The sequence below is a fragment of the Aphelocoma coerulescens genome, unplaced genomic scaffold, assembly GCF_041296385.1.
Source record: "Aphelocoma coerulescens isolate FSJ_1873_10779 unplaced genomic scaffold, UR_Acoe_1.0 HiC_scaffold_287, whole genome shotgun sequence".
Classification (NCBI taxonomy): Eukaryota; Metazoa; Chordata; class Aves; order Passeriformes; family Corvidae; genus Aphelocoma; species Aphelocoma coerulescens.
Window position 1 is genome coordinate 11,027 of NW_027183631.1, and position 25,657 is coordinate 36,683.

The following is a 25,657-nucleotide window of genomic DNA, read 5'->3' on the forward strand; positions in this document are numbered from 1 at the left end:
CTTTTGCGTCAGCTGTACAGAAGATTTCGGTTGCCGGGCGTAACTACGCCAACAGAGCCAGAGCGGCTGCTATTGTGACGTCAAGGGAGCCGGGCCGCATCACAGTGCTGTCAGCGCGACGTTGTCCCGGCGCGCGCGAGGCCTCCTTGTCCAGAGCAGCTCTTTGGCTCGCTCGCTGCAGGAGGACCCTCGTGACTGAGGCGTTCTCAGCAGACGGCCTGCACCCCGAGAGGAGTCTTGGTTTTTCCCCCGGGTGGCATTCAGTGTGCAAACCCGCACAGCACTGCTAGAATGATCGGGCAAGTCTGTGCCGCGGTTTGCACGGTTTTTTCTGTGGCGTATTCCGGCTACTTCCTGACCCACCTGACTCGTAAGTAAAGGTTTATCCTGGGGGTAGCCATCACACGGCTTTTGCTTCACTTTGCTCTTGATGCTCGTTTGTAGTGATGAAGCAGATTTGGGAGCAAAAGTGCCATTAAGGTGCCGCTCCTTTGCTAAAGCTCCTGCCAACAGCATCAGCTAAAAAGGGGGTGTCTGCACTCGCTGGCGGCTGGAGAGTATTTGCAACGTAACCTGCAGGGGTTGCGTTCCCTCCACGGGAGAGCGCGTGGCATTGGACACTGTCATTTCCTCAGCTTGCTGCTTCAGCCGAGACAACCTGCAAATTGCAGGCTGGCAGGGAGCCTCACAAGTACTTCTAAAACTTGCCCAGGAGTGAGGGAAAGCACTTTCTTGCTCCAAATCCTGCCATTAGAGGCCTTGGCTCTCTGCTATGACCCTTGACAGTGTGCCAAGAGAGCAATTCCCTTGGCAATGAAGTGCAAGCTCCTAACCGCTTAGGCTTTGCTCCTGAACCCAGGAGCTGTTCCTGGGCTGCTTTAGAAGAGAACCGCCACAGCTATGGGGCCCTTTGTGGAAGCTTTCCTGGGGGATCATTTGCAGCAAATGGATGGGAATTAGTGCATGCAATTTATTTAAAAAACAAACAAACAAACAAAAACCAAATTAAAAACAACCCAACAACAACAACAACAACAAAAAACCAGAAAAGAAAGGTTGCAGAAAAGAGAAGAGGAAAAAGCTGCTTGAGCTGTTGGGCAGAACAGAAGCTCTGACTTAAAGGCCACTTGGCATTTCTGTGATCGTGTTTCTGTTTCTTCAGCGACAAAAGTAGAGAGAGCCTAGTATAGTGTCCTTGTTGTTCTCTTGCTTGCAGTGGGAAAATCTTGTGTTGCTCCTGGAGGGATGTTGGGAAAGGAAAATGCTCTCTGTTGGGACTGACTTGTCCTGTGGGACTCCCCAGCACAGGCACTTTTCTAACGGCATCTGGTTCCTTTTGCCTTGCTCTCTGCAGGTCACCTCACACGCGGATGGAGACAAGCCCGTCCTTTGGTGAGTGGCAAAGGAACCTCTGACCTTGCTGGCATGTAAGAATTGTGCGGCAAGCTGTGAGCTTGGCCTGTTGTGGTAGAGTGTAGAGTGCCAGCCTGGGAGGCGGAAAGAAAGGCCAAGTCGGTGTTGGCATCAGCAGCAGCAAAGGGAGCACTGGCTCTTTCCTAATTTTCCATTGAAGAGCCTTTCAAGAGATGAAAGGCAAGTGTGGCAGGCCAAAGGTGTCTTGCTGATTCTAGCCAGGGTGGAGGATCAAATGCACAGCAAGACGGAGCACCACCTAATTTGCCCACCTTAAGAGGGTGAATTTCACGACTCAGAATCCCACTTTGATCAAAGTTTCTGATTTCCCCTTAGTCTGGGTGAAAAGAAAGCAGCTTACGGAGCTGACAAGAAAGCAGCTCCTAAAGGACTGGCTGCTCCCTGTCCCTCTCACTGCTGTCTGTCTGCAGGGCTCACCAGCAGGGTCAGCAGCTCCTCTGGCTCCCTCTCTTGCTGAGGAAGATGCGGAAGAGGAGCCAAATGACAAGAAGCCTCCAGCTGGTGTCCATCCACGGCCTGAACGTGCAGAGCCAGTAAGTGGCGCCTGTGGTTGGCACTGCCTTTGGTGGAGGGCCGAGCTTCAAGTTTCTGACGAGCCAGCCCTTGCCGCTCGTGCCTGAAGATGCTGGGGGCTGTGTGCCTGCCATGACGTAGTGCTGCTTCAGCCAGGCCAGGCACCCCTGGCAAATGGCTTCTGAACTTTCCCATTTGAGCGCCATTTTGCTGGGACGCTGAGAGGGCCTGAGAATGTCTTTGGGATCAGACGAGAGGCAGCATTGTGCCTTTCAATTGTTGCCAGCGTAGAAGTGAGCCCCTCGGTGCACGGTGTCCGTGCAGGCTCCCCGTGGTCAGTGGACAGAGACGGTCCAAAGACTCAGTTGAGAGCCTTGCAGGATACTTAGGAGACACTGGCCCCTGGGAGGGACCAATTAGCTTCAGGCACAACGTAGAGCAGACTGGCCTTCTGGTCAGACGCTACCATGCCCACTCGAGGGTGACTTCATTGCCCAGGGGAACACAGCAGGAGGAAAGCAACAAGGCTCTGGGGCCCTGCTCCCACCTCTTGCTGGATCTTTGCAAGCTCGTCAATACCTTGTTGCAGTGGTCTTGCAGAAAATCGATAAAATGTAGCATGAACCTGGCCATGTGCTGCTGTATCACAGCAGCCTTTGGGCTTTGCCCGTTGCCTTTGAGAAGGGGACATGCAAAACCCCCCCAGCCAAAGAGGCCTGGCGGTGGCTGACAGCCTTCCTTTTGCCGTGTGCTCTGCAGGGCATCTGTGCCAGCCGCCTTTCTGACGGGCAATCCTTTCTTGTCCCAGCTCTCTCTTGACGCGCGCTCTGCCGTCCAACGTGCCGCTTCACCGGCACGCTCTGCAGCAGCCAGCACTCCCCCACGTGCCAGCACTTCGTCCAGCAGCCCAGCCCAGCAGCCGGAGATGAGAGAGGAGCAGAGCCTGAAGAGACTGAGTACGTCTGGTGTATTTCTGGTCTGCCAGAGCGGTGTGTTTTCTGCGGGTCTCTGAAGTTCCTCCTCGCTTTAGTGTCACAGAGGCATTTAGGCCTCCCTCCAAGAACCTGTTGCTGTGCTTTGAGGCAGCAAGAGAGCGCTCGGCGTGTTCCCGCTGCCTCTGAGGGCAGCTGGCACTGGCTTGACTTTTCCTGGGCTGCCCTCTGTGCCAAAGACAAAAGCAGAGATTGTTTCTGTTGAGCAGAAGGCTGGCACCTAGCGGGTGACTGGGCCCCAGGGAGCTCTCGGGCCCCAGCTCTTCTCTGGCTGCCCTTTTTACGACTGTTCTCGCTCCTCCTCTCACTGCTGCACACTGTTCTCCTAAGTGGCCCTGCCGGTGACGGCAGGTGCCACTGCAGAGGCCGCGGAGGCCCTTCCTTAACTCGGAGGGCCCAGTTCCTAAAGGCCCTTCGTTCTGGCTTATCACATGAGCTGCTGTGCTTGAGAGCCGTGAAGTCCTTCTTGGAAAGGCCAGCTGCTGAAAGGCGGAGAAGATGGCCCTCCCGCTCGCTGTTCTCAGCGGCTGGAAGCCAAGTGACTGCAATGGGCACAGAGCTCCCGACAGTGGGGCTGCATCTTGGATCATCTGGGGAGCGGCATCTCCCTTTGAAAGTGAGCACCTTGCACTGCTTTTGTCTTTCAGGGAGCATTGTGAGTCTGGGCGAGCCGAGGAGGAAATACTCGGCGTTTGAAGAACTCGGACGAGGGTAAGTCTGACGCCTGCTCCTTACGCAAAACCACGGGCCCGGTCATTTGGCCGGTGCAGCGTCAAGCGTGAAGTCAGGCAAGCTGCGAACACGGTCAGACTCCGGCTTTACCTTCCTGCCACCTCTCAGGACTGCTCAGTCAGAGCAGTCAGAAGGCATCATCAAAGACAACCTGGTGCTGGCAAGGTCTGCCTTGCTTGCAGCAAGGAGCAGGGCCTGGAAGATGTCCCGCCCCTGCCGGCCTACCAGAGCACCTTGTCACCCGAGAGCTGGCAGATAACACTTCTCAAAGGCAGAGTTTTCCAAGTTCTTCTCCAGTTTTTCCAAAGGGTCCCCCTTAGGCTGGGAACGGAAGCAATCGGGCGTGTGCCTTGGAGATTTGTAGCAGCCCTTGGTGTTCACACTGGGCCTCAGTTTTCTCCTGGACACCCTGCGTGGCAGAGGGCTGCTGGGCTCTTGTGCTATTGGCGGGGGAGGCGCTGCAGCCAGGCGTTTTCCAAATGCTCCAGGCAGCCTGGGGAGATCTCCCGCCTAGGCTGGCTTTCACCGCCAGGGACTAAAGGGCTTTTTCTGCTGCCGTTTTCTTTCTAGGGGTTTTGGAGCTGTTTATAAAGCCCTCGACGCCAGCACAGGACAACAGGTAAAGTGTCAATGCCCCCAGCAGATTTTGCAGCTCTGGAGCGCTTTCGCCGCGGCTGCGAGCCTTGGCTGGAGCTTTGGGTGGCCGCTCCATCTCTGCGGCAGAGGCTGCTCCTCTGAAGCACAGCCTAGGCTCAGCAGCCTGCAGACGGCATTTGGGACGGGCTTCGGTCCTTCTCCTAAGCTCTGCCCTTTGGCACAGCTGGGCTGCGTCATTGCACAAGCACTTGCTGCGTGTTCCTGGGGATCTCGTGCGACGAGCGGCTTCTCAAGTCAACGGTCTCTCAATGTCCTTTTAGGTGGCCATCAAGAAAATGGCTCTTCAAGAGGAGATGTCCGAGGAGCTGGCTGTCAATGAAATCGTGGCCATGAGGGACAGTAGGAACCCCAATATTGTGTCCTACTTAGACAGGTGGGGCTATTCTCATGTCAGTGTTCCTTTAGGATACTGCAAGCCCAAAGTGGCAAACCCCTTTGGTCACTGGCAGAAAATGGAGCTGTTTAGGATTTCTCTCCTCCAGTGCGTGGGAGGAGGTTGCACTTGGTCTGCAAGAATCTCCTCTGGCAAATGCAGCTTGGAGAGCACTTCCAGAAAGCTGGGTCAGCCCCTCGGGTGACTGGGCTGTGCCCAGGTCCTCTCTCTCCATGCCGGGCTTTTCTTCTTTCAGCTACCTGGTCGATGGAGAGCTCTGGCTGGCGATGGAGTTCATGGACGGCGGCACGTTGTATGATGTAGTCGGGGCAGTGTACCTCGAGGAAGGACAGATAGGCGCTGTCTGTCGGGAGGTGAGGGATGCCGCTTGTGCTTCCCCTGGCCTGTTGGCCCTTGTCAACTGGTGGTTAAGAACAGCAGAGATTTCTTGCTCACGGCCTTGCTTTGCTGTTGCTGTCACGACACGCAGAAGAAAGAACATCTGAAGCCAACTGCCTGCCAGTGTCCCCGCACTTCCTAGGCTCCGTTCTCGCACTCTTACGTGCTGCCGTTGTGCTGGGGCGCTCGCGCTCGCTGGCTCGCTGGCTCGCTCGCTGTGTCGCACTTGTTTCCTCTTGCCAGCTTTGCCTCTCAACGTTTGCCTGGAGCCTGTCTGTGTGTCCTGCATTCCTTGCCGCTCCAAGCCTGAACGCTGGTGGCAGAATTTCAAGCTAAGGGCAAAGGAGATGTCCTCAGCTTCAAAGGATAGCATTGCAGCCCAGATGGCGTTGGATTCTGGAACAGGTCTAACGTGCTGCTTCCTCCTCTGCTGCCACAAGGCTACCAAGAAAATCTTTGCCATGCCGCCCCCCAGCCAAAGGGCACGCGCTACGTACCGAAGGGAGGAGGGGCTTTTGGAAGCTCAGATGTGCCTTTGCTTGGAAAGATAGAACACGCGTAAGAGTGTTGAAGCAGCAAGCTCTTCCTCTTGACAGCACTAGGATGCTGCGCCCTGGCTCCCAATTCCCTGAGAAAGCTGTCACTCTCGTCCAGCCCGTTCCTTTCTTGCGGGATGAAATCAGGTCCTGAACCTTCACCCTTCCCTTTCTCCTCTCTCTCTCAGTGCCTGCAAGGACTGCATTTCCTTCATTCCCGCCGAGTCATCCACAGAGACGTCAAAAGCTGCAACATTCTTGTGAGCACGGACGGATCTGTCAAACTGGGTGGGTATCCTTGGTCCGGCGCAGCGTTCCCGGGATGCGCTCTGGGGCTGCTCTGGGGTAACTGCCAGTTCTCCAGAAGCACTGCTTGGCCAGTGCGCCAAACCTGAGGGCGTTTTTGAAGAGGCCAATGCCTTGTTTCCCTGGCTACAGCCCCGCGGAAGCAGAGCACTGCTGCTTTTCCAGCTAGATTCACCGTGGCCTTGTCAGGCTTTGAGCGGGCAATTCTTTGGCTGGGTTTGCCAGTTGTAGCTGGCTTTGACAGGGTTTGTTTTTCTCCGCAGCTGACTTTGGCCTCTGTGCTCAGCTCACCCCTGAGCACGACAAGTGCAGCTCCAGCGTCGGCACTCCCAGCTGGATGGCGCCAGAAGTCGTGAGAGGAGAAGCCTACGGCCCCAAAGTGGACATCTGGTCACTGGGGATCGTGGGGCTGGAAATGGTGGAAGGGGAAGCTCCTTACCAGAGGGAACCCCGTCTCAGGGTAAGGTGCAGCTTCAAAGTGTGGCTCTGTGCAGAGAGAGCTGTTGTGGCTAGGAAAGGAGCAGGTAGAGTGTCCGCTTCCCTTTTTGGTAGGTTTTTGAACTGATAGAAAGGAACGGGGCCCCAAAACTGCAAAACCCCAGGCACCACTCGGCTCTCCTGCGCGACTTTCTCCGCTGCTGCCTGCAGACAGACGAGGACAGGCGCTGGTCTGCCCAGGAACTCCTGAAGGTAAGAAAAAGCAAAGCGGCAAAAAGCCCTGCGAGCTGTGGACACCTGCATGAAGGGCCGAAGAGGACTGTGGGCCACGTGGGCCTGGGCGAGACAGGTCCGGGAGCGGAAGGCGGAGGGGCAGATGGTGCCCTCGGTCCTCTTTGCGCGTCTTCCTGGTAGCAGAGGAGCCCTGCTTGAGCCTGTTGGACGTGATCTTGGGAAGTCATGGTTCCTTTTGGTTGTGTTTTTCCTTTGGGCAGCATCCATTTGTGACCTCAGGCGATCCTGCCTCCAGCCTGGCTGCTCTGATCATCTCAGCCAAGCAAGTGCAGGAAGATTGGAGAGGAGACGCTTGCGCCTGAGGAGGCCTTGGTGCCCCGCCAGCCCAGAGGAGTGAAGAGGGGATGTACCGTATTTAAGAGAAGATTCGGCCATCCCCTGAGTTTTATAATTTAGCTGTTCCATAGTTAGGAAGTTTATGGTTTTGAGATTTTCTTAGCTTAGCTGGTTTTCGTTAGGACTCCAGTCCCCAGAAAGTTTCATTAAAGGAGCATTGTTTAGCTAAGAGTAGAGTATTGCTGATGTAGGGAAGCTGAGAACTATCCTGGAGCTAGAAATGGACCAATCGTCATCCTGATGATTAAGCTATGAAAGAAAAAGCTGGGACTCAGCAGAACTGGACCAGGCATGAGCTGTCAGCCTGAACAGGTCACCAGGAGGACAGAATGATGAAGATGAAGATGAAGATGAAGATGAAGATGAAGATGAAGATGAAGATGAAGAAGTAGCTGGAAGACCCTTGGTTTCAGCCCTTGGTTTCAGCAGGACTGGCAATAAAAGGCTGTAAAACCTTCAGAACCCTGGAAGATTCCCTTCCTTGCCACACTGGGCCTAAGCTGGACAGCGCCTTCGAAGCCGTGCGCTCTGGACGGGCTGTCCTGTTCATGGCTTTGCGCTGCTTCCCAGCGGCCCAAGGCTCTCCCCCCTCACAGAGGGGCCCTGCCCCGCCCCACGCGCCCCGTGGCCGCTCCCGCTCCGCCCGCCCTGCGGAGATGTTGCCCCCCCACCCGCCCCCCGTGCCCTGGCATCCCCCAGCGCCAGCCGCCCCTCAGGGAGGGGCAGGAGGAGGGAGCAGGCCCAGCTTGTTCCCCTTTCCTGGCGGTCACGTGGCATCCAAGAGCCAAGGAGGGCTGAAATGGCACGTCCCCCAAACGCTTCCCTCTCTGGTCCTTTTGGGGCACTAACGCGCTCTGCTCAAGGGAGTCCGAGGGCCTACGCTCGGCTTTCCCTGCTAAGGCCTCATTCTTCCTTCTGTAAGCTCTATAACTGGCTGGTTGACGTTAGCTCTCTAGGAGATGGGGAAAACGAGACGCTTTCAAATTGGGGGAATTACCCTGGTAAATTACTGCAGTTTTTCAGCAACAGAATTTCAAGGTGCAGCTGGGCCTTTCAGCCATTGCATCGATTTTCAAATGGCACCCGCAGCATCCGACGTGTGAAGAGCCCAGTGTGAAGCTCCTCAAAGACACTGCAGCAGTTGTCCCCCAGCAGACAGGACGTGTCTGTGCTGAGTCACCAGAAAAGAGAGCTAAGCCCGGAGTCATTCGTGCATGGGCAAGCAGAGTTGGTTTCCAGAAGAGTTGCATGCACTCGTTTCCCTCTCCCACTCAGTACTTGCTCTCCTCTTTCAAGCTGGCTCCTGCCTTTAACTGGAGCTTTTGACAGAGAAGGGAATGACTGCATCTCATTTTCTTTGGGATGTGGCTATCCAAATGTCTGCAAGGAATCTTACAGGGAGCATGGAGCCTGGGCAAACATCTGTGAGGCTGCAGCTTTTGACTGCTTGAAACGGGCCTTCTTTGGGCTCGGCACCTGCAGGCCACCGCAGAGCGGTAGCCGCAGGCTGCTGCCAGAGCTGCAACACAACAAAACTGTGGCAGCCCGAGAATCAGCGCGCAGCTCTTCTGCATGTTGTCCGACGTTAAGGTGCCAAAGAAAGAGCAAGCAGGAAGAGAGGAGCTTTGTGTCAGGAGACAAGCCAACACCTCCCTGCCAGAAAGGGAGGTCAGGCTCCAAAGTGAGTCCAAGCAAAGGTCAGCATGCACCTACGTGCTCAAGAGGCAACTGCGCACTGCAGTACTCCTGGAAACTGATTTCCTTGGCTTCTTTTGTCCCCTAAATGTCATCAAAGCAGTTAGGGCTTTCAGAAGCAACAAAGATGCCAGCAGGAACAAGCACACTTGCTTTTAGTCAAAGCCTTGGGGAGGAAAAGCCACGTTTGCTTGGATTTCTTGGGGGCCTGCTGGATCGGTGCATTTTCGGAGTTACCCCGGGATGCCTTGAGCACTGGCTTATGGACGGTAAGGATTTTTTCTCCTGCTTTATGACTGAGGAGATCTTCCCAGGCTTTTCTTTTGCGTCAGCTGTACAGAAGATTTCGGTTGCCGGGCGTAACTACGCCAACAGAGCCAGAGCGGCTGCTATTGTGACGTCAAGGGAGCCGGGCCGCATCACAGTGCTGTCAGCGCGACGTTGTCCCGGCGCGCGCGAGGCCTCCTTGTCCAGAGCAGCTCTTTGGCTCGCTCGCTGCAGGAGGACCCTCGTGACTGAGGCGTTCTCAGCAGACGGCCTGCACCCCGAGAGGAGTCTTGGTTTTTCCCCCGGGTGGCATTCAGTGTGCAAACCCGCACAGCACTGCTAGAATGATCGGGCAAGTCTGTGCCGCGGTTTGCACGGTTTTTTCTGTGGCGTATTCCGGCTACTTCCTGACCCACCTGACTCGTAAGTAAAGGTTTATCCTGGGGGTAGCCATCACACGGCTTTTGCTTCACTTTGCTCTTGATGCTCGTTTGTAGTGATGAAGCAGATTTGGGAGCAAAAGTGCCATTAAGGTGCCGCTCCTTTGCTAAAGCTCCTGCCAACAGCATCAGCTAAAAAGGGGGTGTCTGCACTCGCTGGCGGCTGGAGAGTATTTGCAACGTAACCTGCAGGGGTTGCGTTCCCTCCACGGGAGAGCGCGTGGCATTGGACACTGTCATTTCCTCAGCTTGCTGCTTCAGCCGAGACAACCTGCAAATTGCAGGCTGGCAGGGAGCCTCACAAGTACTTCTAAAACTTGCCCAGGAGTGAGGGAAAGCACTTTCTTGCTCCAAATCCTGCCATTAGAGGCCTTGGCTCTCTGCTATGACCCTTGACAGTGTGCCAAGAGAGCAATTCCCTTGGCAATGAAGTGCAAGCTCCTAACCGCTTAGGCTTTGCTCCTGAACCCAGGAGCTGTTCCTGGGCTGCTTTAGAAGAGAACCGCCACAGCTATGGGGCCCTTTGTGGAAGCTTTCCTGGGGGATCATTTGCAGCAAATGGATGGGAATTAGTGCATGCAATTTATTTAAAAAACAAACAAACAAACAAAAACCAAATTAAAAACAACCCAACAACAACAACAACAACAAAAAACCAGAAAAGAAAGGTTGCAGAAAAGAGAAGAGGAAAAAGCTGCTTGAGCTGTTGGGCAGAACAGAAGCTCTGACTTAAAGGCCACTTGGCATTTCTGTGATCGTGTTTCTGTTTCTTCAGCGACAAAAGTAGAGAGAGCCTAGTATAGTGTCCTTGTTGTTCTCTTGCTTGCAGTGGGAAAATCTTGTGTTGCTCCTGGAGGGATGTTGGGAAAGGAAAATGCTCTCTGTTGGGACTGACTTGTCCTGTGGGACTCCCCAGCACAGGCACTTTTCTAACGGCATCTGGTTCCTTTTGCCTTGCTCTCTGCAGGTCACCTCACACGCGGATGGAGACAAGCCCGTCCTTTGGTGAGTGGCAAAGGAACCTCTGACCTTGCTGGCATGTAAGAATTGTGCGGCAAGCTGTGAGCTTGGCCTGTTGTGGTAGAGTGTAGAGTGCCAGCCTGGGAGGCGGAAAGAAAGGCCAAGTCGGTGTTGGCATCAGCAGCAGCAAAGGGAGCACTGGCTCTTTCCTAATTTTCCATTGAAGAGCCTTTCAAGAGATGAAAGGCAAGTGTGGCAGGCCAAAGGTGTCTTGCTGATTCTAGCCAGGGTGGAGGATCAAATGCACAGCAAGACGGAGCACCACCTAATTTGCCCACCTTAAGAGGGTGAATTTCACGACTCAGAATCCCACTTTGATCAAAGTTTCTGATTTCCCCTTAGTCTGGGTGAAAAGAAAGCAGCTTACGGAGCTGACAAGAAAGCAGCTCCTAAAGGACTGGCTGCTCCCTGTCCCTCTCACTGCTGTCTGTCTGCAGGGCTCACCAGCAGGGTCAGCAGCTCCTCTGGCTCCCTCTCTTGCTGAGGAAGATGCGGAAGAGGAGCCAAATGACAAGAAGCCTCCAGCTGGTGTCCATCCACGGCCTGAACGTGCAGAGCCAGTAAGTGGCGCCTGTGGTTGGCACTGCCTTTGGTGGAGGGCCGAGCTTCAAGTTTCTGACGAGCCAGCCCTTGCCGCTCGTGCCTGAAGATGCTGGGGGCTGTGTGCCTGCCATGACGTAGTGCTGCTTCAGCCAGGCCAGGCACCCCTGGCAAATGGCTTCTGAACTTTCCCATTTGAGCGCCATTTTGCTGGGACGCTGAGAGGGCCTGAGAATGTCTTTGGGATCAGACGAGAGGCAGCATTGTGCCTTTCAATTGTTGCCAGCGTAGAAGTGAGCCCCTCGGTGCACGGTGTCCGTGCAGGCTCCCCGTGGTCAGTGGACAGAGACGGTCCAAAGACTCAGTTGAGAGCCTTGCAGGATACTTAGGAGACACTGGCCCCTGGGAGGGACCAATTAGCTTCAGGCACAACGTAGAGCAGACTGGCCTTCTGGTCAGATGCTACCATGCCCACTCGAGGGTGACTTCATTGCCCAGGGGAACACAGCAGGAGGAAAGCAACAAGGCTCTGGGGCCCTGCTCCCACCTCTTGCTGGATCTTTGCAAGCTCGTCAATACCTTGTTGCAGTGGTCTTGCAGAAAATCGATAAAATGTAGCATGAACCTGGCCATGTGCTGCTGTATCACAGCAGCCTTTGGGCTTTGCCCGTTGCCTTTGAGAAGGGGACATGCAAAACCCCCCCAGCCAAAGAGGCCTGGCGGTGGCTGACAGCCTTCCTTTTGCCGTGTGCTCTGCAGGGCATCTGTGCCAGCCGCCTTTCTGACGGGCAATCCTTTCTTGTCCCAGCTCTCTCTTGACGCGCGCTCTGCCGTCCAACGTGCCGCTTCACCGGCGCGCTCTGCAGCAGCCAGCACTCCCCCACGTGCCAGCACTTCGTCCAGCAGCCCAGCCCAGCAGCCGGAGATGAGAGAGGAGCAGAGCCTGAAGAGACTGAGTACGTCTGGTGTATTTCTGGTCTGCCAGAGCGGTGTGTTTTCTGCGGGTCTCTGAAGTTCCTCCTCGCTTTAGTGTCACAGAGGCATTTAGGCCTCCCTCCAAGAACCTGTTGCTGTGCTTTGAGGCAGCAAGAGAGCGCTCGGCGTGTTCCCGCTGCCTCTGAGGGCAGCTGGCACTGGCTTGACTTTTCCTGGGCTGCCCTCTGTGCCAAAGACAAAAGCAGAGATTGTTTCTGTTGAGCAGAAGGCTGGCACCTAGCGGGTGACTGGGCCCCAGGGAGCTCTCGGGCCCCAGCTCTTCTCTGGCTGCCCTTTTTACGACTGTTCTCGCTCCTCCTCTCACTGCTGCACACTGTTCTCCTAAGTGGCCCTGCCGGTGACGGCAGGTGCCACTGCAGAGGCCGCGGAGGCCCTTCCTTAACTCGGAGGGCCCAGTTCCTAAAGGCCCTTCGTTCTGGCTTATCACATGAGCTGCTGTGCTTGAGAGCCGTGAAGTCCTTCTTGGAAAGGCCAGCTGCTGAAAGGCGGAGAAGATGGCCCTCCCGCTCGCTGTTCTCAGCGGCTGGAAGCCAAGTGACTGCAATGGGCACAGAGCTCCCGACAGTGGGGCTGCATCTTGGATCGTCTGGGGAGCGGCATCTCCCTTTGAAAGTGAGCACCTTGCACTGCTTTTGTCTTTCAGGGAGCATTGTGAGTCTGGGCGAGCCGAGGAGGAAATACTCGGCGTTTGAAGAACTCGGACGAGGGTAAGTCTGACGCCTGCTCCTTACGCAAAACCACGGGCCCGGTCATTTGGCCGGTGCAGCGTCAAGCGTGAAGTCAGGCAAGCTGCGAACACGGTCAGACTCCGGCTTTACCTTCCTGCCACCTCTCAGGACTGCTCAGTCAGAGCAGTCAGAAGGCATCATCAAAGACAACCTGGTGCTGGCAAGGTCTGCCTTGCTTGCAGCAAGGAGCAGGGCCTGGAAGATGTCCCGCCCCTGCCGGCCTACCAGAGCACCTTGTCACCCGAGAGCTGGCAGATAACACTTCTCAAAGGCAGAGTTTTCCAAGTTCTTCTCCAGTTTTTCCAAAGGGTCCCCCTTAGGCTGGGAACGGAAGCAATCGGGCGTGTGCCTTGGAGATTTGTAGCAGCCCTTGGTGTTCACACTGGGCCTCAGTTTTCTCCTGGACACCCTGCGTGGCAGAGGGCTGCTGGGCTCTTGTGCTATTGGCGGGGGAGGCGCTGCAGCCAGGCGTTTTCCAAATGCTCCAGGCAGCCTGGGGAGATCTCCCGCCTAGGCTGGCTTTCACCGCCAGGGACTAAAGGGCTTTTTCTGCTGCCGTTTTCTTTCTAGGGGTTTTGGAGCTGTTTATAAAGCCCTCGACGCCAGCACAGGACAACAGGTAAAGTGTCAATGCCCCCAGCAGATTTTGCAGCTCTGGAGCGCTTTCGCCGCGGCTGCGAGCCTTGGCTGGAGCTTTGGGTGGCCGCTCCATCTCTGCGGCAGAGGCTGCTCCTCTGAAGCACAGCCTAGGCTCAGCAGCCTGCAGACGGCATTTGGGACGGGCTTCGGTCCTTCTCCTAAGCTCTGCCCTTTGGCACAGCTGGGCTGCGTCATTGCACAAGCACTCGCTGCGTGTTCCTGGGGATCTCGTGCGACGAGCGGCTTCTCAAGTCAACGGTCTCTCAATGTCCTTTTAGGTGGCCATCAAGAAAATGGCTCTTCAAGAGGAGATGTCCGAGGAGCTGGCTGTCAATGAAATCGTGGCCATGAGGGACAGTAGGAACCCCAATATTGTGTCCTACTTAGACAGGTGGGGCTATTCTCATGTCAGTGTTCCTTTAGGATACTGCAAGCCCAAAGTGGCAAACCCCTTTGGTCACTGGCAGAAAATGGAGCTGTTTAGGATTTCTCTCCTCCAGTGCGTGGGAGGAGGTTGCACTTGGTCTGCAAGAATCTCCTCTGGCAAATGCAGCTTGGAGAGCACTTCCAGAAAGCTGGGTCAGCCCCTCGGGTGACTGGGCTGTGCCCAGGTCCTCTCTCTCCATGCCGGGCTTTTCTTCTTTCAGCTACCTGGTCGATGGAGAGCTCTGGCTGGCGATGGAGTTCATGGACGGCGGCACGTTGTATGATGTAGTCGGGGCAGTGTACCTCGAGGAAGGACAGATAGGCGCTGTCTGTCGGGAGGTGAGGGATGCCGCTTGTGCTTCCCCTGGCCTGTTGGCCCTTGTCAACTGGTGGTTAAGAACAGCAGAGATTTCTTGCTCACGGCCTTGCTTTGCTGTTGCTGTCACGACACGCAGAAGAAAGAACATCTGAAGCCAACTGCCTGCCAGTGTCCCCGCACTTCCTAGGCTCCGTTCTCGCACTCTTACGTGCTGCCGTTGTGCTGGGGCGCTCGTGCTCGCTGGCTCGCTGGCTCGCTCGCTGTGTCGCACTTGTTTCCTCTTGCCAGCTTTGCCTCTCAACGTTTGCCTGGAGCCTGTCTGTGTGTCCTGCATTCCTTGCCGCTCCAAGCCTGAACGCTGGTGGCAGAATTTCAAGCTAAGGGCAAAGGAGATGTCCTCAGCTTCAAAGGATAGCATTGCAGCCCAGATGGCGTTGGATTCTGGAACAGGTCTAACGTGCTGCTTCCTCCTCTGCTGCCACAAGGCTACCAAGAAAATCTTTGCCATGCCGCCCCCCAGCCAAAGGGCACGCGCTACGTACCGAAGGGAGGAGGGGCTTTTGGAAGCTCAGATGTGCCTTTGCTTGGAAAGATAGAACACGCGTAAGAGTGTTGAAGCAGCAAGCTCTTCCTCTTGACAGCACTAGGATGCTGCGCCCTGGCTCCCAATTCCCTGAGAAAGCTGTCACTCTCGTCCAGCCCGTTCCTTTCTTGCGGGATGAAATCAGGTCCTGAACCTTCACCCTTCCCTTTCTCCTCTCTCTCTCAGTGCCTGCAAGGACTGCATTTCCTTCATTCCCGCCGAGTCATCCACAGAGACGTCAAAAGCTGCAACATTCTTGTGAGCACGGACGGATCTGTCAAACTGGGTGGGTATCCTTGGTCCGGCGCAGCGTTCCCGGGATGCGCTCTGGGGCTGCTCTGGGGTAACTGCCAGTTCTCCAGAAGCACTGCTTGGCCAGTGCGCCAAACCTGAGGGCGTTTTTGAAGAGGCCAATGCCTTGTTTCCCTGGCTACAGCCCCGCGGAAGCAGAGCACTGCTGCTTTTCCAGCTAGATTCACCGTGGCCTTGTCAGGCTTTGAGCGGGCAATTCTTTGGCTGGGTTTGCCAGTTGTAGCTGGCTTTGACAGGGTTTGTTTTTCTCCGCAGCTGACTTTGGCCTCTGTGCTCAGCTCACCCCTGAGCACGACAAGTGCAGCTCCAGCGTCGGCACTCCCAGCTGGATGGCGCCAGAAGTCGTGAGAGGAGAAGCCTACGGCCCCAAAGTGGACATCTGGTCACTGGGGATCGTGGGGCTGGAAATGGTGGAAGGGGAAGCTCCTTACCAGAGGGAACCCCGTCTCAGGGTAAGGTGCAGCTTCAAAGTGTGGCTCTGTGCAGAGAGAGCTGTTGTGGCTAGGAAAGGAGCAGGTAGAGTGTCCGCTTCCCTTTTTGGTAGGTTTTTGAACTGATAGAAAGGAACGGGGCCCCAAAACTGCAAAACCCCAGGCACCACTCGGCTCTCCTGCGCGACTTTCTCCGCTGCTGCCTGCAGACAGACGAGGACAGGCGCTGGTCTGCCCAGGAACTCCTGAAGGTAAGAAAAAGCAAAGCGGCAAAAAGCCCTGCGAGCTGTGGACACCTGCATGAAGGGCCGAAGAGGACTGTGGGCCACGTGGGCCTGGGCGAGACAGGTCCGGGAGCGGAAGGCGGAGGGGCAGATGGTGCCCTCGGTCCTCTTTGCGCGTCTTCCTGGTAGCAGAGGAGCCCTGCTTGAGCCTGTTGGACGTGATCTTGGGAAGTCATGGTTCCTTTTGGTTGTGTTTTTCCTTTGGGCAGCATCCATTTGTGACCTCAGGCGATCCTGCCTCCAGCCTGGCTGCTCTGATCATCTCAGCCAAGCAAGTGCAGGAAGATTGGAGAGGAGACGCTTGCGCCTGAGGAGGCCTTGGTGCCCCGCCAGCCCAGAGGAGTGAAGAGGGGATGTACCGTATTTAAGAGAAGATTCGGCCATCCCCTGAGTTTTATAATTTAGCTGTTCCATAGTTAGGAAGTTTATGGTTTTGAGATTTTCTTAGCTTAGCTGGTTTTCGTTAGGACTCCAGTCCCCAGAAAGTTTCATTAAAGGAGCATTGTTTAGCTAAGAGTAGAGTATTGCTGATGTAGGGAAGCTGAGAACTATCCTGGAGCTAGAAATGGACCAATCGTCATCCTGATGATTAAGCTATGAAAGAAAAAGCTGGGACTCAGCAGAACTGGACCAGGCATGAGCTGTCAGCCTGAACAGGTCACCAGGAGGACAGAATGATGAAGATGAAGATGAAGATGAAGATGAAGATGAAGATGAAGATGAAGAAGTAGCTGGAAGACCCTTGGTTTCAGCCCTTGGTTTCAGCAGGACTGGCAATAAAAGGCTGTAAAACCTTCAGAACCCTGGAAGATTCCCTTCCTTGCCACACTGGGCCTAAGCTGGACAGCGCCTTCGAAGCCGTGCGCTCTGGACGGGCTGTCCTGTTCATGGCTTTGCGCTGCTTCCCAGCGGCCCAAGGCTCTCCCCCCTCACAGAGGGGCCCTGCCCCGCCCCACGCGCCCCGTGGCCGCTCCCGCTCCGCCCGCCCTGCAGAGATGTTGCCCCCCCACCCGCCCCCCGTGCCCTGGCATCCCCCAGCGCCAGCCGCCCCTCAGGGAGGGGCAGGAGGAGGGAGCAGGCCCAGCTTGTTCCCCTTTCCTGGCGGTCACGTGGCATCCAAGAGCCAAGGAGGGCTGAAATGGCACGTCCCCCAAACGCTTCCCTCTCTGGTCCTTTTGGGGCACTAACGCGCTCTGCTCAAGGGAGTCCGAGGGCCTACGCTCGGCTTTCCCTGCTAAGGCCTCATTCTTCCTTCTGTAAGCTCTATAACTGGCTGGTTGACGTTAGCTCTCTAGGAGATGGGGAAAACGAGACGCTTTCAAATTGGGGGAATTACCCTGGTAAATTACTGCAGTTTTTCAGCAACAGAATTTCAAGGTGCAGCTGGGCCTTTCAGCCATTGCATCGATTTTCAAATGGCACCCGCAGCATCCGACGTGTGAAGAGCCCAGTGTGAAGCTCCTCAAAGACACTGCAGCAGTTGTCCCCCAGCAGACAGGACGTGTCTGTGCTGAGTCACCAGAAAAGAGAGCTAAGCCCGGAGTCATTCGTGCATGGGCAAGCAGAGTTGGTTTCCAGAAGAGTTGCATGCACTCGTTTCCCTCTCCCACTCAGTACTTGCTCTCCTCTTTCAAGCTGGCTCCTGCCTTTAACTGGAGCTTTTGACAGAGAAGGGAATGACTGCATCTCATTTTCTTTGGGATGTGGCTATCCAAATGTCTGCAAGGAATCTTACAGGGAGCATGGAGCCTGGGCAAACATCTGTGAGGCTGCAGCTTTTGACTGCTTGAAACGGGCCTTCTTTGGGCTCGGCACCTGCAGGCCACCGCAGAGCGGTAGCCGCAGGCTGCTGCCAGAGCTGCAACACAACAAAACTGTGGCAGCCCGAGAATCAGCGCGCAGCTCTTCTGCATGTTGTCCGACGTTAAGGTGCCAAAGAAAGAGCAAGCAGGAAGAGAGGAGCTTTGTGTCAGGAGACAAGCCAACACCTCCCTGCCAGAAAGGGAGGTCAGGCTCCAAAGTGAGTCCAAGCAAAGGTCAGCATGCACCTACGTGCTCAAGAGGCAACTGCGCACTGCAGTACTCCTGGAAACTGATTTCCTTGGCTTCTTTTGTCCCCTAAATGTCATCAAAGCAGTTAGGGCTTTCAGAAGCAACAAAGATGCCAGCAGGAACAAGCACACTTGCTTTTAGTCAAAGCCTTGGGGAGGAAAAGCCACGTTTGCTTGGATTTCTTGGGGGCCTGCTGGATCGGTGCATTTTCGGAGTTACCCCGGGATGCCTTGAGCACTGGCTTATGGACGGTAAGGATTTTTTCTCCTGCTTTATGACTGAGGAGATCTTCCCAGGCTTTTCTTTTGCGTCAGCTGTACAGAAGATTTCGGTTGCCGGGCGTAACTACGCCAACAGAGCCAGAGCGGCTGCTATTGTGACGTCAAGGGAGCCGGGCCGCATCACAGTGCTGTCAGCGCGACGTTGTCCCGGCGCGCGCGAGGCCTCCTTGTCCAGAGCAGCTCTTTGGCTCGCTCGCTGCAGGAGGACCCTCGTGACTGAGGCGTTCTCAGCAGACGGCCTGCACCCCGAGAGGAGTCTTGGTTTTTCCCCCGGGTGGCATTCAGTGTGCAAACCCGCACAGCACTGCTAGAATGATCGGGCAAGTCTGTGCCGCGGTTTGCACGGTTTTTTCTGTGGCGTATTCCGGCTACTTCCTGACCCACCTGACTCGTAAGTAAAGGTTTATCCTGGGGGTAGCCATCACACGGCTTTTGCTTCACTTTGCTCTTGATGCTCGTTTGTAGTGATGAAGCAGATTTGGGAGCAAAAGTGCCATTAAGGTGCCGCTCCTTTGCTAAAGCTCCTGCCAACAGCATCAGCTAAAAAGGGGGTGTCTGCACTCGCTGGCGGCTGGAGAGTATTTGCAACGTAACCTGCAGGGGTTGCGTTCCCTCCACGGGAGAGCGCGTGGCATTGGACACTGTCATTTCCTCAGCTTGCTGCTTCAGCCGAGACAACCTGCAAATTGCAGGCTGGCAGGGAGCCTCACAAGTACTTCTAAAACTTGCCCAGGAGTGAGGGAAAGCACTTTCTTGCTCCAAATCCTGCCATTAGAGGCCTTGGCTCTCTGCTATGACCCTTGACAGTGTGCCAAGAGAGCAATTCCCTTGGCAATGAAGTGCAAGCTCCTAACCGCTTAGGCTTTGCTCCTGAACCCAGGAGCTGTTCCTGGGCTGCTTTAGAAGAGAACCGCCACAGCTATGGGGCCCTTTGTGGAAGCTTTCCTGGGGGATCATTTGCAGCAAATGGATGGGAATTAGTGCATGCAATTTATTTAAAAAACAAACAAACAAACAAAAACCAAATTAAAAACAACCCAACAACAACAACAACAACAAAAAACCAGAAAAGAAAGGTTGCAGAAAAGAGAAGAGGAAAAAGCTGCTTGAGCTGTTGGGCAGAACAGAAGCTCTGACTTAAAGGCCACTTGGCATTTCTGTGATCGTGTTTCTGTTTCTTCAGCGACAAAAGTAGAGAGAGCCTAGTATAGTGTCCTTGTTGTTCTCTTGCTTGCAGTGGGAAAATCTTGTGTTGCTCCTGGAGGGATGTTGGGAAAGGAAAATGCTCTCTGTTGGGACTGACTTGTCCTGTGGGACTCCCCAGCACAGGCACTTTTCTAACGGCATCTGGTTCCTTTTGCCTTGCTCTCTGCAGGTCACCTCACACGCGGATGGAGACAAGCCCGTCCTTTGGTGAGTGGCAAAGGAACCTCTGACCTTGCTGGCATGTAAGAATTGTGCGGCAAGCTGTGAGCTTGGCCTGTTGTGGTAGAGTGTAGAGTGCCAGCCTGGGAGGCGGAAAGAAAGGCCAAGTCGGTGTTGGCATCAGCAGCAGCAAAGGGAGCACTGGCTCTTTCCTAATTTTCCATTGAAGAGCCTTTCAAGAGATGAAAGGCAAGTGTGGCAGGCCAAAGGTGTCTTGCTGATTCTAGCCAGGGTGGAGGATCAAATGCACAGCAAGACGGAGCACCACCTAATTTGCCCACCTTAAGAGGGTGAATTTCACGACTCAGAATCCCACTTTGATCAAAGTTTCTGATTTCCCCTTAGTCTGGGTGAAAAGAAAGCAGCTTACGGAGCTGACAAGAAAGCAGCTCCTAAAGGACTGGCTGCTCCCTGTCCCTCTCACTGCTGTCTGTCTGCAGGGCTCACCAGCAGGGTCAGCAGCTCCTCTGGCTCCCTCTCTTGCTGAGGAAGATGCGGAAGAGGAGCCAAATGACAAGAAGCCTCCAGCTGGTGTCCATCCACGGCCTGAACGTGCAGAGCCAGTAAGTGGCGCCTGTGGTTGGCACTGCCTTTGGTGGAGGGCCGAGCTTCAAGTTTCTGACGAGCCAGCCCTTGCCGCTCGTGCCTGAAGATGCTGGGGGCTGTGTGCCTGCCATGACGTAGTGCTGCTTCAGCCAGGCCAGGCACCCCTGGCAAATGGCTTCTGAACTTTCCCATTTGAGCGCCATTTTGCTGGGACGCTGAGAGGGCCTGAGAATGTCTTTGGGATCAGACGAGAGGCAGCATTGTGCCTTTCAATTGTTGCCAGCGTAGAAGTGAGCCCCTCGGTGCACGGTGTCCGTGCAGGCTCCCCGTGGTCAGTGGACAGAGACGGTCCAAAGACTCAGTTGAGAGCCTTGCAGGATACTTAGGAGACACTGGCCCCTGGGAGGGACCAATTAGCTTCAGGCACAACGTAGAGCAGACTGGCCTTCTGGTCAGATGCTACCATGCCCACTCGAGGGTGACTTCATTGCCCAGGGGAACACAGCAGGAGGAAAGCAACAAGGCTCTGGGGCCCTGCTCCCACCTCTTGCTGGATCTTTGCAAGCTCGTCAATACCTTGTTGCAGTGGTCTTGCAGAAAATCGATAAAATGTAGCATGAACCTGGCCATGTGCTGCTGTATCACAGCAGCCTTTGGGCTTTGCCCGTTGCCTTTGAGAAGGGGACATGCAAAACCCCCCCAGCCAAAGAGGCCTGGCGGTGGCTGACAGCCTTCCTTTTGCCGTGTGCTCTGCAGGGCATCTGTGCCAGCCGCCTTTCTGACGGGCAATCCTTTCTTGTCCCAGCTCTCTCTTGACGCGCGCTCTGCCGTCCAACGTGCCGCTTCACCGGCGCGCTCTGCAGCAGCCAGCACTCCCCCACGTGCCAGCACTTCGTCCAGCAGCCCAGCCCAGCAGCCGGAGATGAGAGAGGAGCAGAGCCTGAAGAGACTGAGTACGTCTGGTGTATTTCTGGTCTGCCAGAGCGGTGTGTTTTCTGCGGGTCTCTGAAGTTCCTCCTCGCTTTAGTGTCACAGAGGCATTTAGGCCTCCCTCCAAGAACCTGTTGCTGTGCTTTGAGGCAGCAAGAGAGCGCTCGGCGTGTTCCCGCTGCCTCTGAGGGCAGCTGGCACTGGCTTGACTTTTCCTGGGCTGCCCTCTGTGCCAAAGACAAAAGCAGAGATTGTTTCTGTTGAGCAGAAGGCTGGCACCTAGCGGGTGACTGGGCCCCAGGGAGCTCTCGGGCCCCAGCTCTTCTCTGGCTGCCCTTTTTACGACTGTTCTCGCTCCTCCTCTCACTGCTGCACACTGTTCTCCTAAGTGGCCCTGCCGGTGACGGCAGGTGCCACTGCAGAGGCCGCGGAGGCCCTTCCTTAACTCGGAGGGCCCAGTTCCTAAAGGCCCTTCGTTCTGGCTTATCACATGAGCTGCTGTGCTTGAGAGCCGTGAAGTCCTTCTTGGAAAGGCCAGCTGCTGAAAGGCGGAGAAGATGGCCCTCCCGCTCGCTGTTCTCAGCGGCTGGAAGCCAAGTGACTGCAATGGGCACAGAGCTCCCGACAGTGGGGCTGCATCTTGGATCGTCTGGGGAGCGGCATCTCCCTTTGAAAGTGAGCACCTTGCACTGCTTTTGTCTTTCAGGGAGCATTGTGAGTCTGGGCGAGCCGAGGAGGAAATACTCGGCGTTTGAAGAACTCGGACGAGGGTAAGTCTGACGCCTGCTCCTTACGCAAAACCACGGGCCCGGTCATTTGGCCGGTGCAGCGTCAAGCGTGAAGTCAGGCAAGCTGCGAACACGGTCAGACTCCGGCTTTACCTTCCTGCCACCTCTCAGGACTGCTCAGTCAGAGCAGTCAGAAGGCATCATCAAAGACAACCTGGTGCTGGCAAGGTCTGCCTTGCTTGCAGCAAGGAGCAGGGCCTGGAAGATGTCCCGCCCCTGCCGGCCTACCAGAGCACCTTGTCACCCGAGAGCTGGCAGATAACACTTCTCAAAGGCAGAGTTTTCCAAGTTCTTCTCCAGTTTTTCCAAAGGGTCCCCCTTAGGCTGGGAACGGAAGCAATCGGGCGTGTGCCTTGGAGATTTGTAGCAGCCCTTGGTGTTCACACTGGGCCTCAGTTTTCTCCTGGACACCCTGCGTGGCAGAGGGCTGCTGGGCTCTTGTGCTATTGGCGGGGGAGGCGCTGCAGCCAGGCGTTTTCCAAATGCTCCAGGCAGCCTGGGGAGATCTCCCGCCTAGGCTGGCTTTCACCGCCAGGGACTAAAGGGCTTTTTCTGCTGCCGTTTTCTTTCTAGGGGTTTTGGAGCTGTTTATAAAGCCCTCGACGCCAGCACAGGACAACAGGTAAAGTGTCAATGCCCCCAGCAGATTTTGCAGCTCTGGAGCGCTTTCGCCGCGGCTGCGAGCCTTGGCTGGAGCTTTGGGTGGCCGCTCCATCTCTGCGGCAGAGGCTGCTCCTCTGAAGCACAGCCTAGGCTCAGCAGCCTGCAGACGGCATTTGGGACGGGCTTCGGTCCTTCTCCTAAGCTCTGCCCTTTGGCACAGCTGGGCTGCGTCATTGCACAAGCACTCGCTGCGTGTTCCTGGGGATCTCGTGCGACGAGCGGCTTCTCAAGTCAACGGTCTCTCAATGTCCTTTTAGGTGGCCATCAAGAAAATGGCTCTTCAAGAGGAGATGTCCGAGGAGCTGGCTGTCAATGAAATCGTGGCCATGAGGGACAGTAGGAACCCCAATATTGTGTCCTACTTAGACAGGTGGGGCTATTCTCATGTCAGTGTTCCTTTAGGATACTGCAAGCCCAAAGTGGCAAACCCCTTTGGTCACTGGCAGAAAATGGAGCTGTTTAGGATTTCTCTCCTCCAGTGCGTGGGAGGAGGTTGCACTTGGTCTGCAAGAATCTCCTCTGGCAAATGCAGCTTGGAGAGCACTTCCAGAAAGCTGGGTCAGCCCCTCGGGTGACTGGGCTGTGCCCAGGTCCTCTCTCTCCATGCCGGGCTTTTCTTCTTTCAGCTACCTGGTCGATGGAGAGCTCTGGCTGGCGATGGAGTTCATGGACGGCGGCACGTTGTATGATGTAGTCGGGGCAGTGTACCTCGAGGAAGGACAGATAGGCGCTGTCTGTCGGGAGGTGAGGGATGCCGCTTGTGCTTCCCCTGGCCTGTTGGCCCTTGTCAACTGGTGGTTAAGAACAGCAGAGATTTCTTGCTCACGGCCTTGCTTTGCTGTTGCTGTCACGACACGCAGAAGAAAGAACATCTGAAGCCAACTGCCTGCCAGTGTCCCCGCACTTCCTAGGCTCCGTTCTCGCACTCTTACGTGCTGCCGTTGTGCTGGGGCGCTCGTGCTCGCTGGCTCGCTGGCTCGCTCGCTGTGTCGCACTTGTTTCCTCTTGCCAGCTTTGCCTCTCAACGTTTGCCTGGAGCCTGTCTGTGTGTCCTGCATTCCTTGCCGCTCCAAGCCTGAACGCTGGTGGCAGAATTTCAAGCTAAGGGCAAAGGAGATGTCCTCAGCTTCAAAGGATAGCATTGCAGCCCAGATGGCGTTGGATTCTGGAACAGGTCTAACGTGCTGCTTCCTCCTCTGCTGCCACAAGGCTACCAAGAAAATCTTTGCCATGCCGCCCCCCAGCCAAAGGGCACGCGCTACGTACCGAAGGGAGGAGGGGCTTTTGGAAGCTCAGATGTGCCTTTGCTTGGAAAGATAGAACACGCGTAAGAGTGTTGAAGCAGCAAGCTCTTCCTCTTGACAGCACTAGGATGCTGCGCCCTGGCTCCCAATTCCCTGAGAAAGCTGTCACTCTCGTCCAGCCCGTTCCTTTCTTGCGGGATGAAATCAGGTCCTGAACCTTCACCCTTCCCTTTCTCCTCTCTCTCTCAGTGCCTGCAAGGACTGCATTTCCTTCATTCCCGCCGAGTCATCCACAGAGACGTCAAAAGCTGCAACATTCTTGTGAGCACGGACGGATCTGTCAAACTGGGTGGGTATCCTTGGTCCGGCGCAGCGTTCCCGGGATGCGCTCTGGGGCTGCTCTGGGGTAACTGCCAGTTCTCCAGAAGCACTGCTTGGCCAGTGCGCCAAACCTGAGGGCGTTTTTGAAGAGGCCAATGCCTTGTTTCCCTGGCTACAGCCCCGCGGAAGCAGAGCACTGCTGCTTTTCCAGCTAGATTCACCGTGGCCTTGTCAGGCTTTGAGCGGGCAATTCTTTGGCTGGGTTTGCCAGTTGTAGCTGGCTTTGACAGGGTTTGTTTTTCTCCGCAGCTGACTTTGGCCTCTGTGCTCAGCTCACCCCTGAGCACGACAAGTGCAGCTCCAGCGTCGGCACTCCCAGCTGGATGGCGCCAGAAGTCGTGAGAGGAGAAGCCTACGGCCCCAAAGTGGACATCTGGTCACTGGGGATCGTGGGGCTGGAAATGGTGGAAGGGGAAGCTCCTTACCAGAGGGAACCCCGTCTCAGGGTAAGGTGCAGCTTCAAAGTGTGGCTCTGTGCAGAGAGAGCTGTTGTGGCTAGGAAAGGAGCAGGTAGAGTGTCCGCTTCCCTTTTTGGTAGGTTTTTGAACTGATAGAAAGGAACGGGGCCCCAAAACTGCAAAACCCCAGGCACCACTCGGCTCTCCTGCGCGACTTTCTCCGCTGCTGCCTGCAGACAGACGAGGACAGGCGCTGGTCTGCCCAGGAACTCCTGAAGGTAAGAAAAAGCAAAGCGGCAAAAAGCCCTGCGAGCTGTGGACACCTGCATGAAGGGCCGAAGAGGACTGTGGGCCACGTGGGCCTGGGCGAGACAGGTCCGGGAGCGGAAGGCGGAGGGGCAGATGGTGCCCTCGGTCCTCTTTGCGCGTCTTCCTGGTAGCAGAGGAGCCCTGCTTGAGCCTGTTGGACGTGATCTTGGGAAGTCATGGTTCCTTTTGGTTGTGTTTTTCCTTTGGGCAGCATCCATTTGTGACCTCAGGCGATCCTGCCTCCAGCCTGGCTGCTCTGATCATCTCAGCCAAGCAAGTGCAGGAAGATTGGAGAGGAGACGCTTGCGCCTGAGGAGGCCTTGGTGCCCCGCCAGCCCAGAGGAGTGAAGAGGGGATGTACCGTATTTAAGAGAAGATTCGGCCATCCCCTGAGTTTTATAATTTAGCTGTTCCATAGTTAGGAAGTTTATGGTTTTGAGATTTTCTTAGCTTAGCTGGTTTTCGTTAGGACTCCAGTCCCCAGAAAGTTTCATTAAAGGAGCATTGTTTAGCTAAGAGTAGAGTATTGCTGATGTAGGGAAGCTGAGAACTATCCTGGAGCTAGAAATGGACCAATCGTCATCCTGATGATTAAGCTATGAAAGAAAAAGCTGGGACTCAGCAGAACTGGACCAGGCATGAGCTGTCAGCCTGAACAGGTCACCAGGAGGACAGAATGATGAAGATGAAGATGAAGATGAAGATGAAGATGAAGATGAAGATGAAGAAGTAGCTGGAAGACCCTTGGTTTCAGCCCTTGGTTTCAGCAGGACTGGCAATAAAAGGCTGTAAAACCTTCAGAACCCTGGAAGATTCCCTTCCTTGCCACACTGGGCCTAAGCTGGACAGCGCCTTCGAAGCCGTGCGCTCTGGACGGGCTGTCCTGTTCATGGCTTTGCGCTGCTTCCCAGCGGCCCAAGGCTCTCCCCCCTCACAGAGGGGCCCTGCCC

At 55.4% G+C, this 25,657-nt stretch overlaps 3 protein-coding genes across 3 annotated transcripts; all 3 read left to right on the forward strand.

The window, feature by feature from the left end:
* The first annotated feature begins 291 nt into the window (after positions 1-291).
* LOC138101406 (serine/threonine-protein kinase PAK 3-like) lies at positions 292-6,976 on the forward strand. Its single transcript, XM_068999209.1, has 12 exons — positions 292-370; positions 1,355-1,392; positions 1,845-1,967; positions 2,756-2,903; positions 3,587-3,650; positions 4,242-4,290; positions 4,589-4,701; positions 4,958-5,075; positions 5,825-5,924; positions 6,206-6,402; positions 6,495-6,632; positions 6,875-6,976. Exons 1-12 carry the CDS (start codon positions 292-294, stop codon positions 6,974-6,976), a joined length of 1,269 nt encoding a protein of 422 aa, XP_068855310.1.
* Positions 6,977-10,921: 3,945 nt separating this feature from the next.
* On the forward strand, positions 10,922-20,015 carry LOC138101405 (serine/threonine-protein kinase PAK 3-like). The gene is made up of 11 exons (XM_068999208.1): positions 10,922-10,992; positions 11,732-11,928; positions 12,612-12,675; positions 13,267-13,315; positions 13,614-13,726; positions 13,983-14,100; positions 14,850-14,949; positions 15,231-15,427; positions 15,520-15,735; positions 19,399-19,436; positions 19,889-20,015. Exons 1-11 carry the CDS (start codon positions 10,922-10,924, stop codon positions 20,013-20,015), a joined length of 1,290 nt encoding a protein of 429 aa, XP_068855309.1.
* A 108-nt stretch (positions 20,016-20,123) lies between these two features.
* Positions 20,124-24,773, forward strand: LOC138101407 (serine/threonine-protein kinase PAK 3-like; the record flags this gene model as incomplete). Its single annotated transcript, XM_068999211.1, has 9 exons — positions 20,124-20,128; positions 20,751-20,947; positions 21,631-21,694; positions 22,286-22,334; positions 22,633-22,745; positions 23,002-23,119; positions 23,869-23,968; positions 24,250-24,446; positions 24,539-24,773. Coding segments are annotated over exons 1-9 (1,078 nt in total), but the record flags the coding sequence as incomplete, so codon positions are not given.
* Positions 24,774-25,657: the final 884 nt, after the last annotated feature.

Bases quoted from the DNA above. Each gene is read 5' to 3' on its own strand.
- LOC138101405 (XM_068999208.1), top strand. From the start codon at position 10,922: ATGCGGAAGAGGAGCCAAATGACAAGAAGCCTCCAGCTGGTGTCCATC. The intron at 10,993-11,731 runs GTAAGTGGCGCC...TGTGCTCTGCAG, and splicing joins GGCCTGAACGTGCAGAGCCA to GGCATCTGTGCCAGCCGCCT. The intron at 11,929-12,611 runs GTACGTCTGGTG...TTTGTCTTTCAG, and splicing joins GCAGAGCCTGAAGAGACTGA to GGAGCATTGTGAGTCTGGGC.
- LOC138101406 (XM_068999209.1), top strand. From the start codon at position 292: ATGATCGGGCAAGTCTGTGCCGCGGTTTGCACGGTTTTTTCTGTGGCG. The intron at 1,393-1,844 runs GTGAGTGGCAAA...GTCTGTCTGCAG, and splicing joins GGAGACAAGCCCGTCCTTTG to GGCTCACCAGCAGGGTCAGC. The intron at 4,702-4,957 runs GTGGGGCTATTC...TTCTTCTTTCAG, and splicing joins ATTGTGTCCTACTTAGACAG to CTACCTGGTCGATGGAGAGC.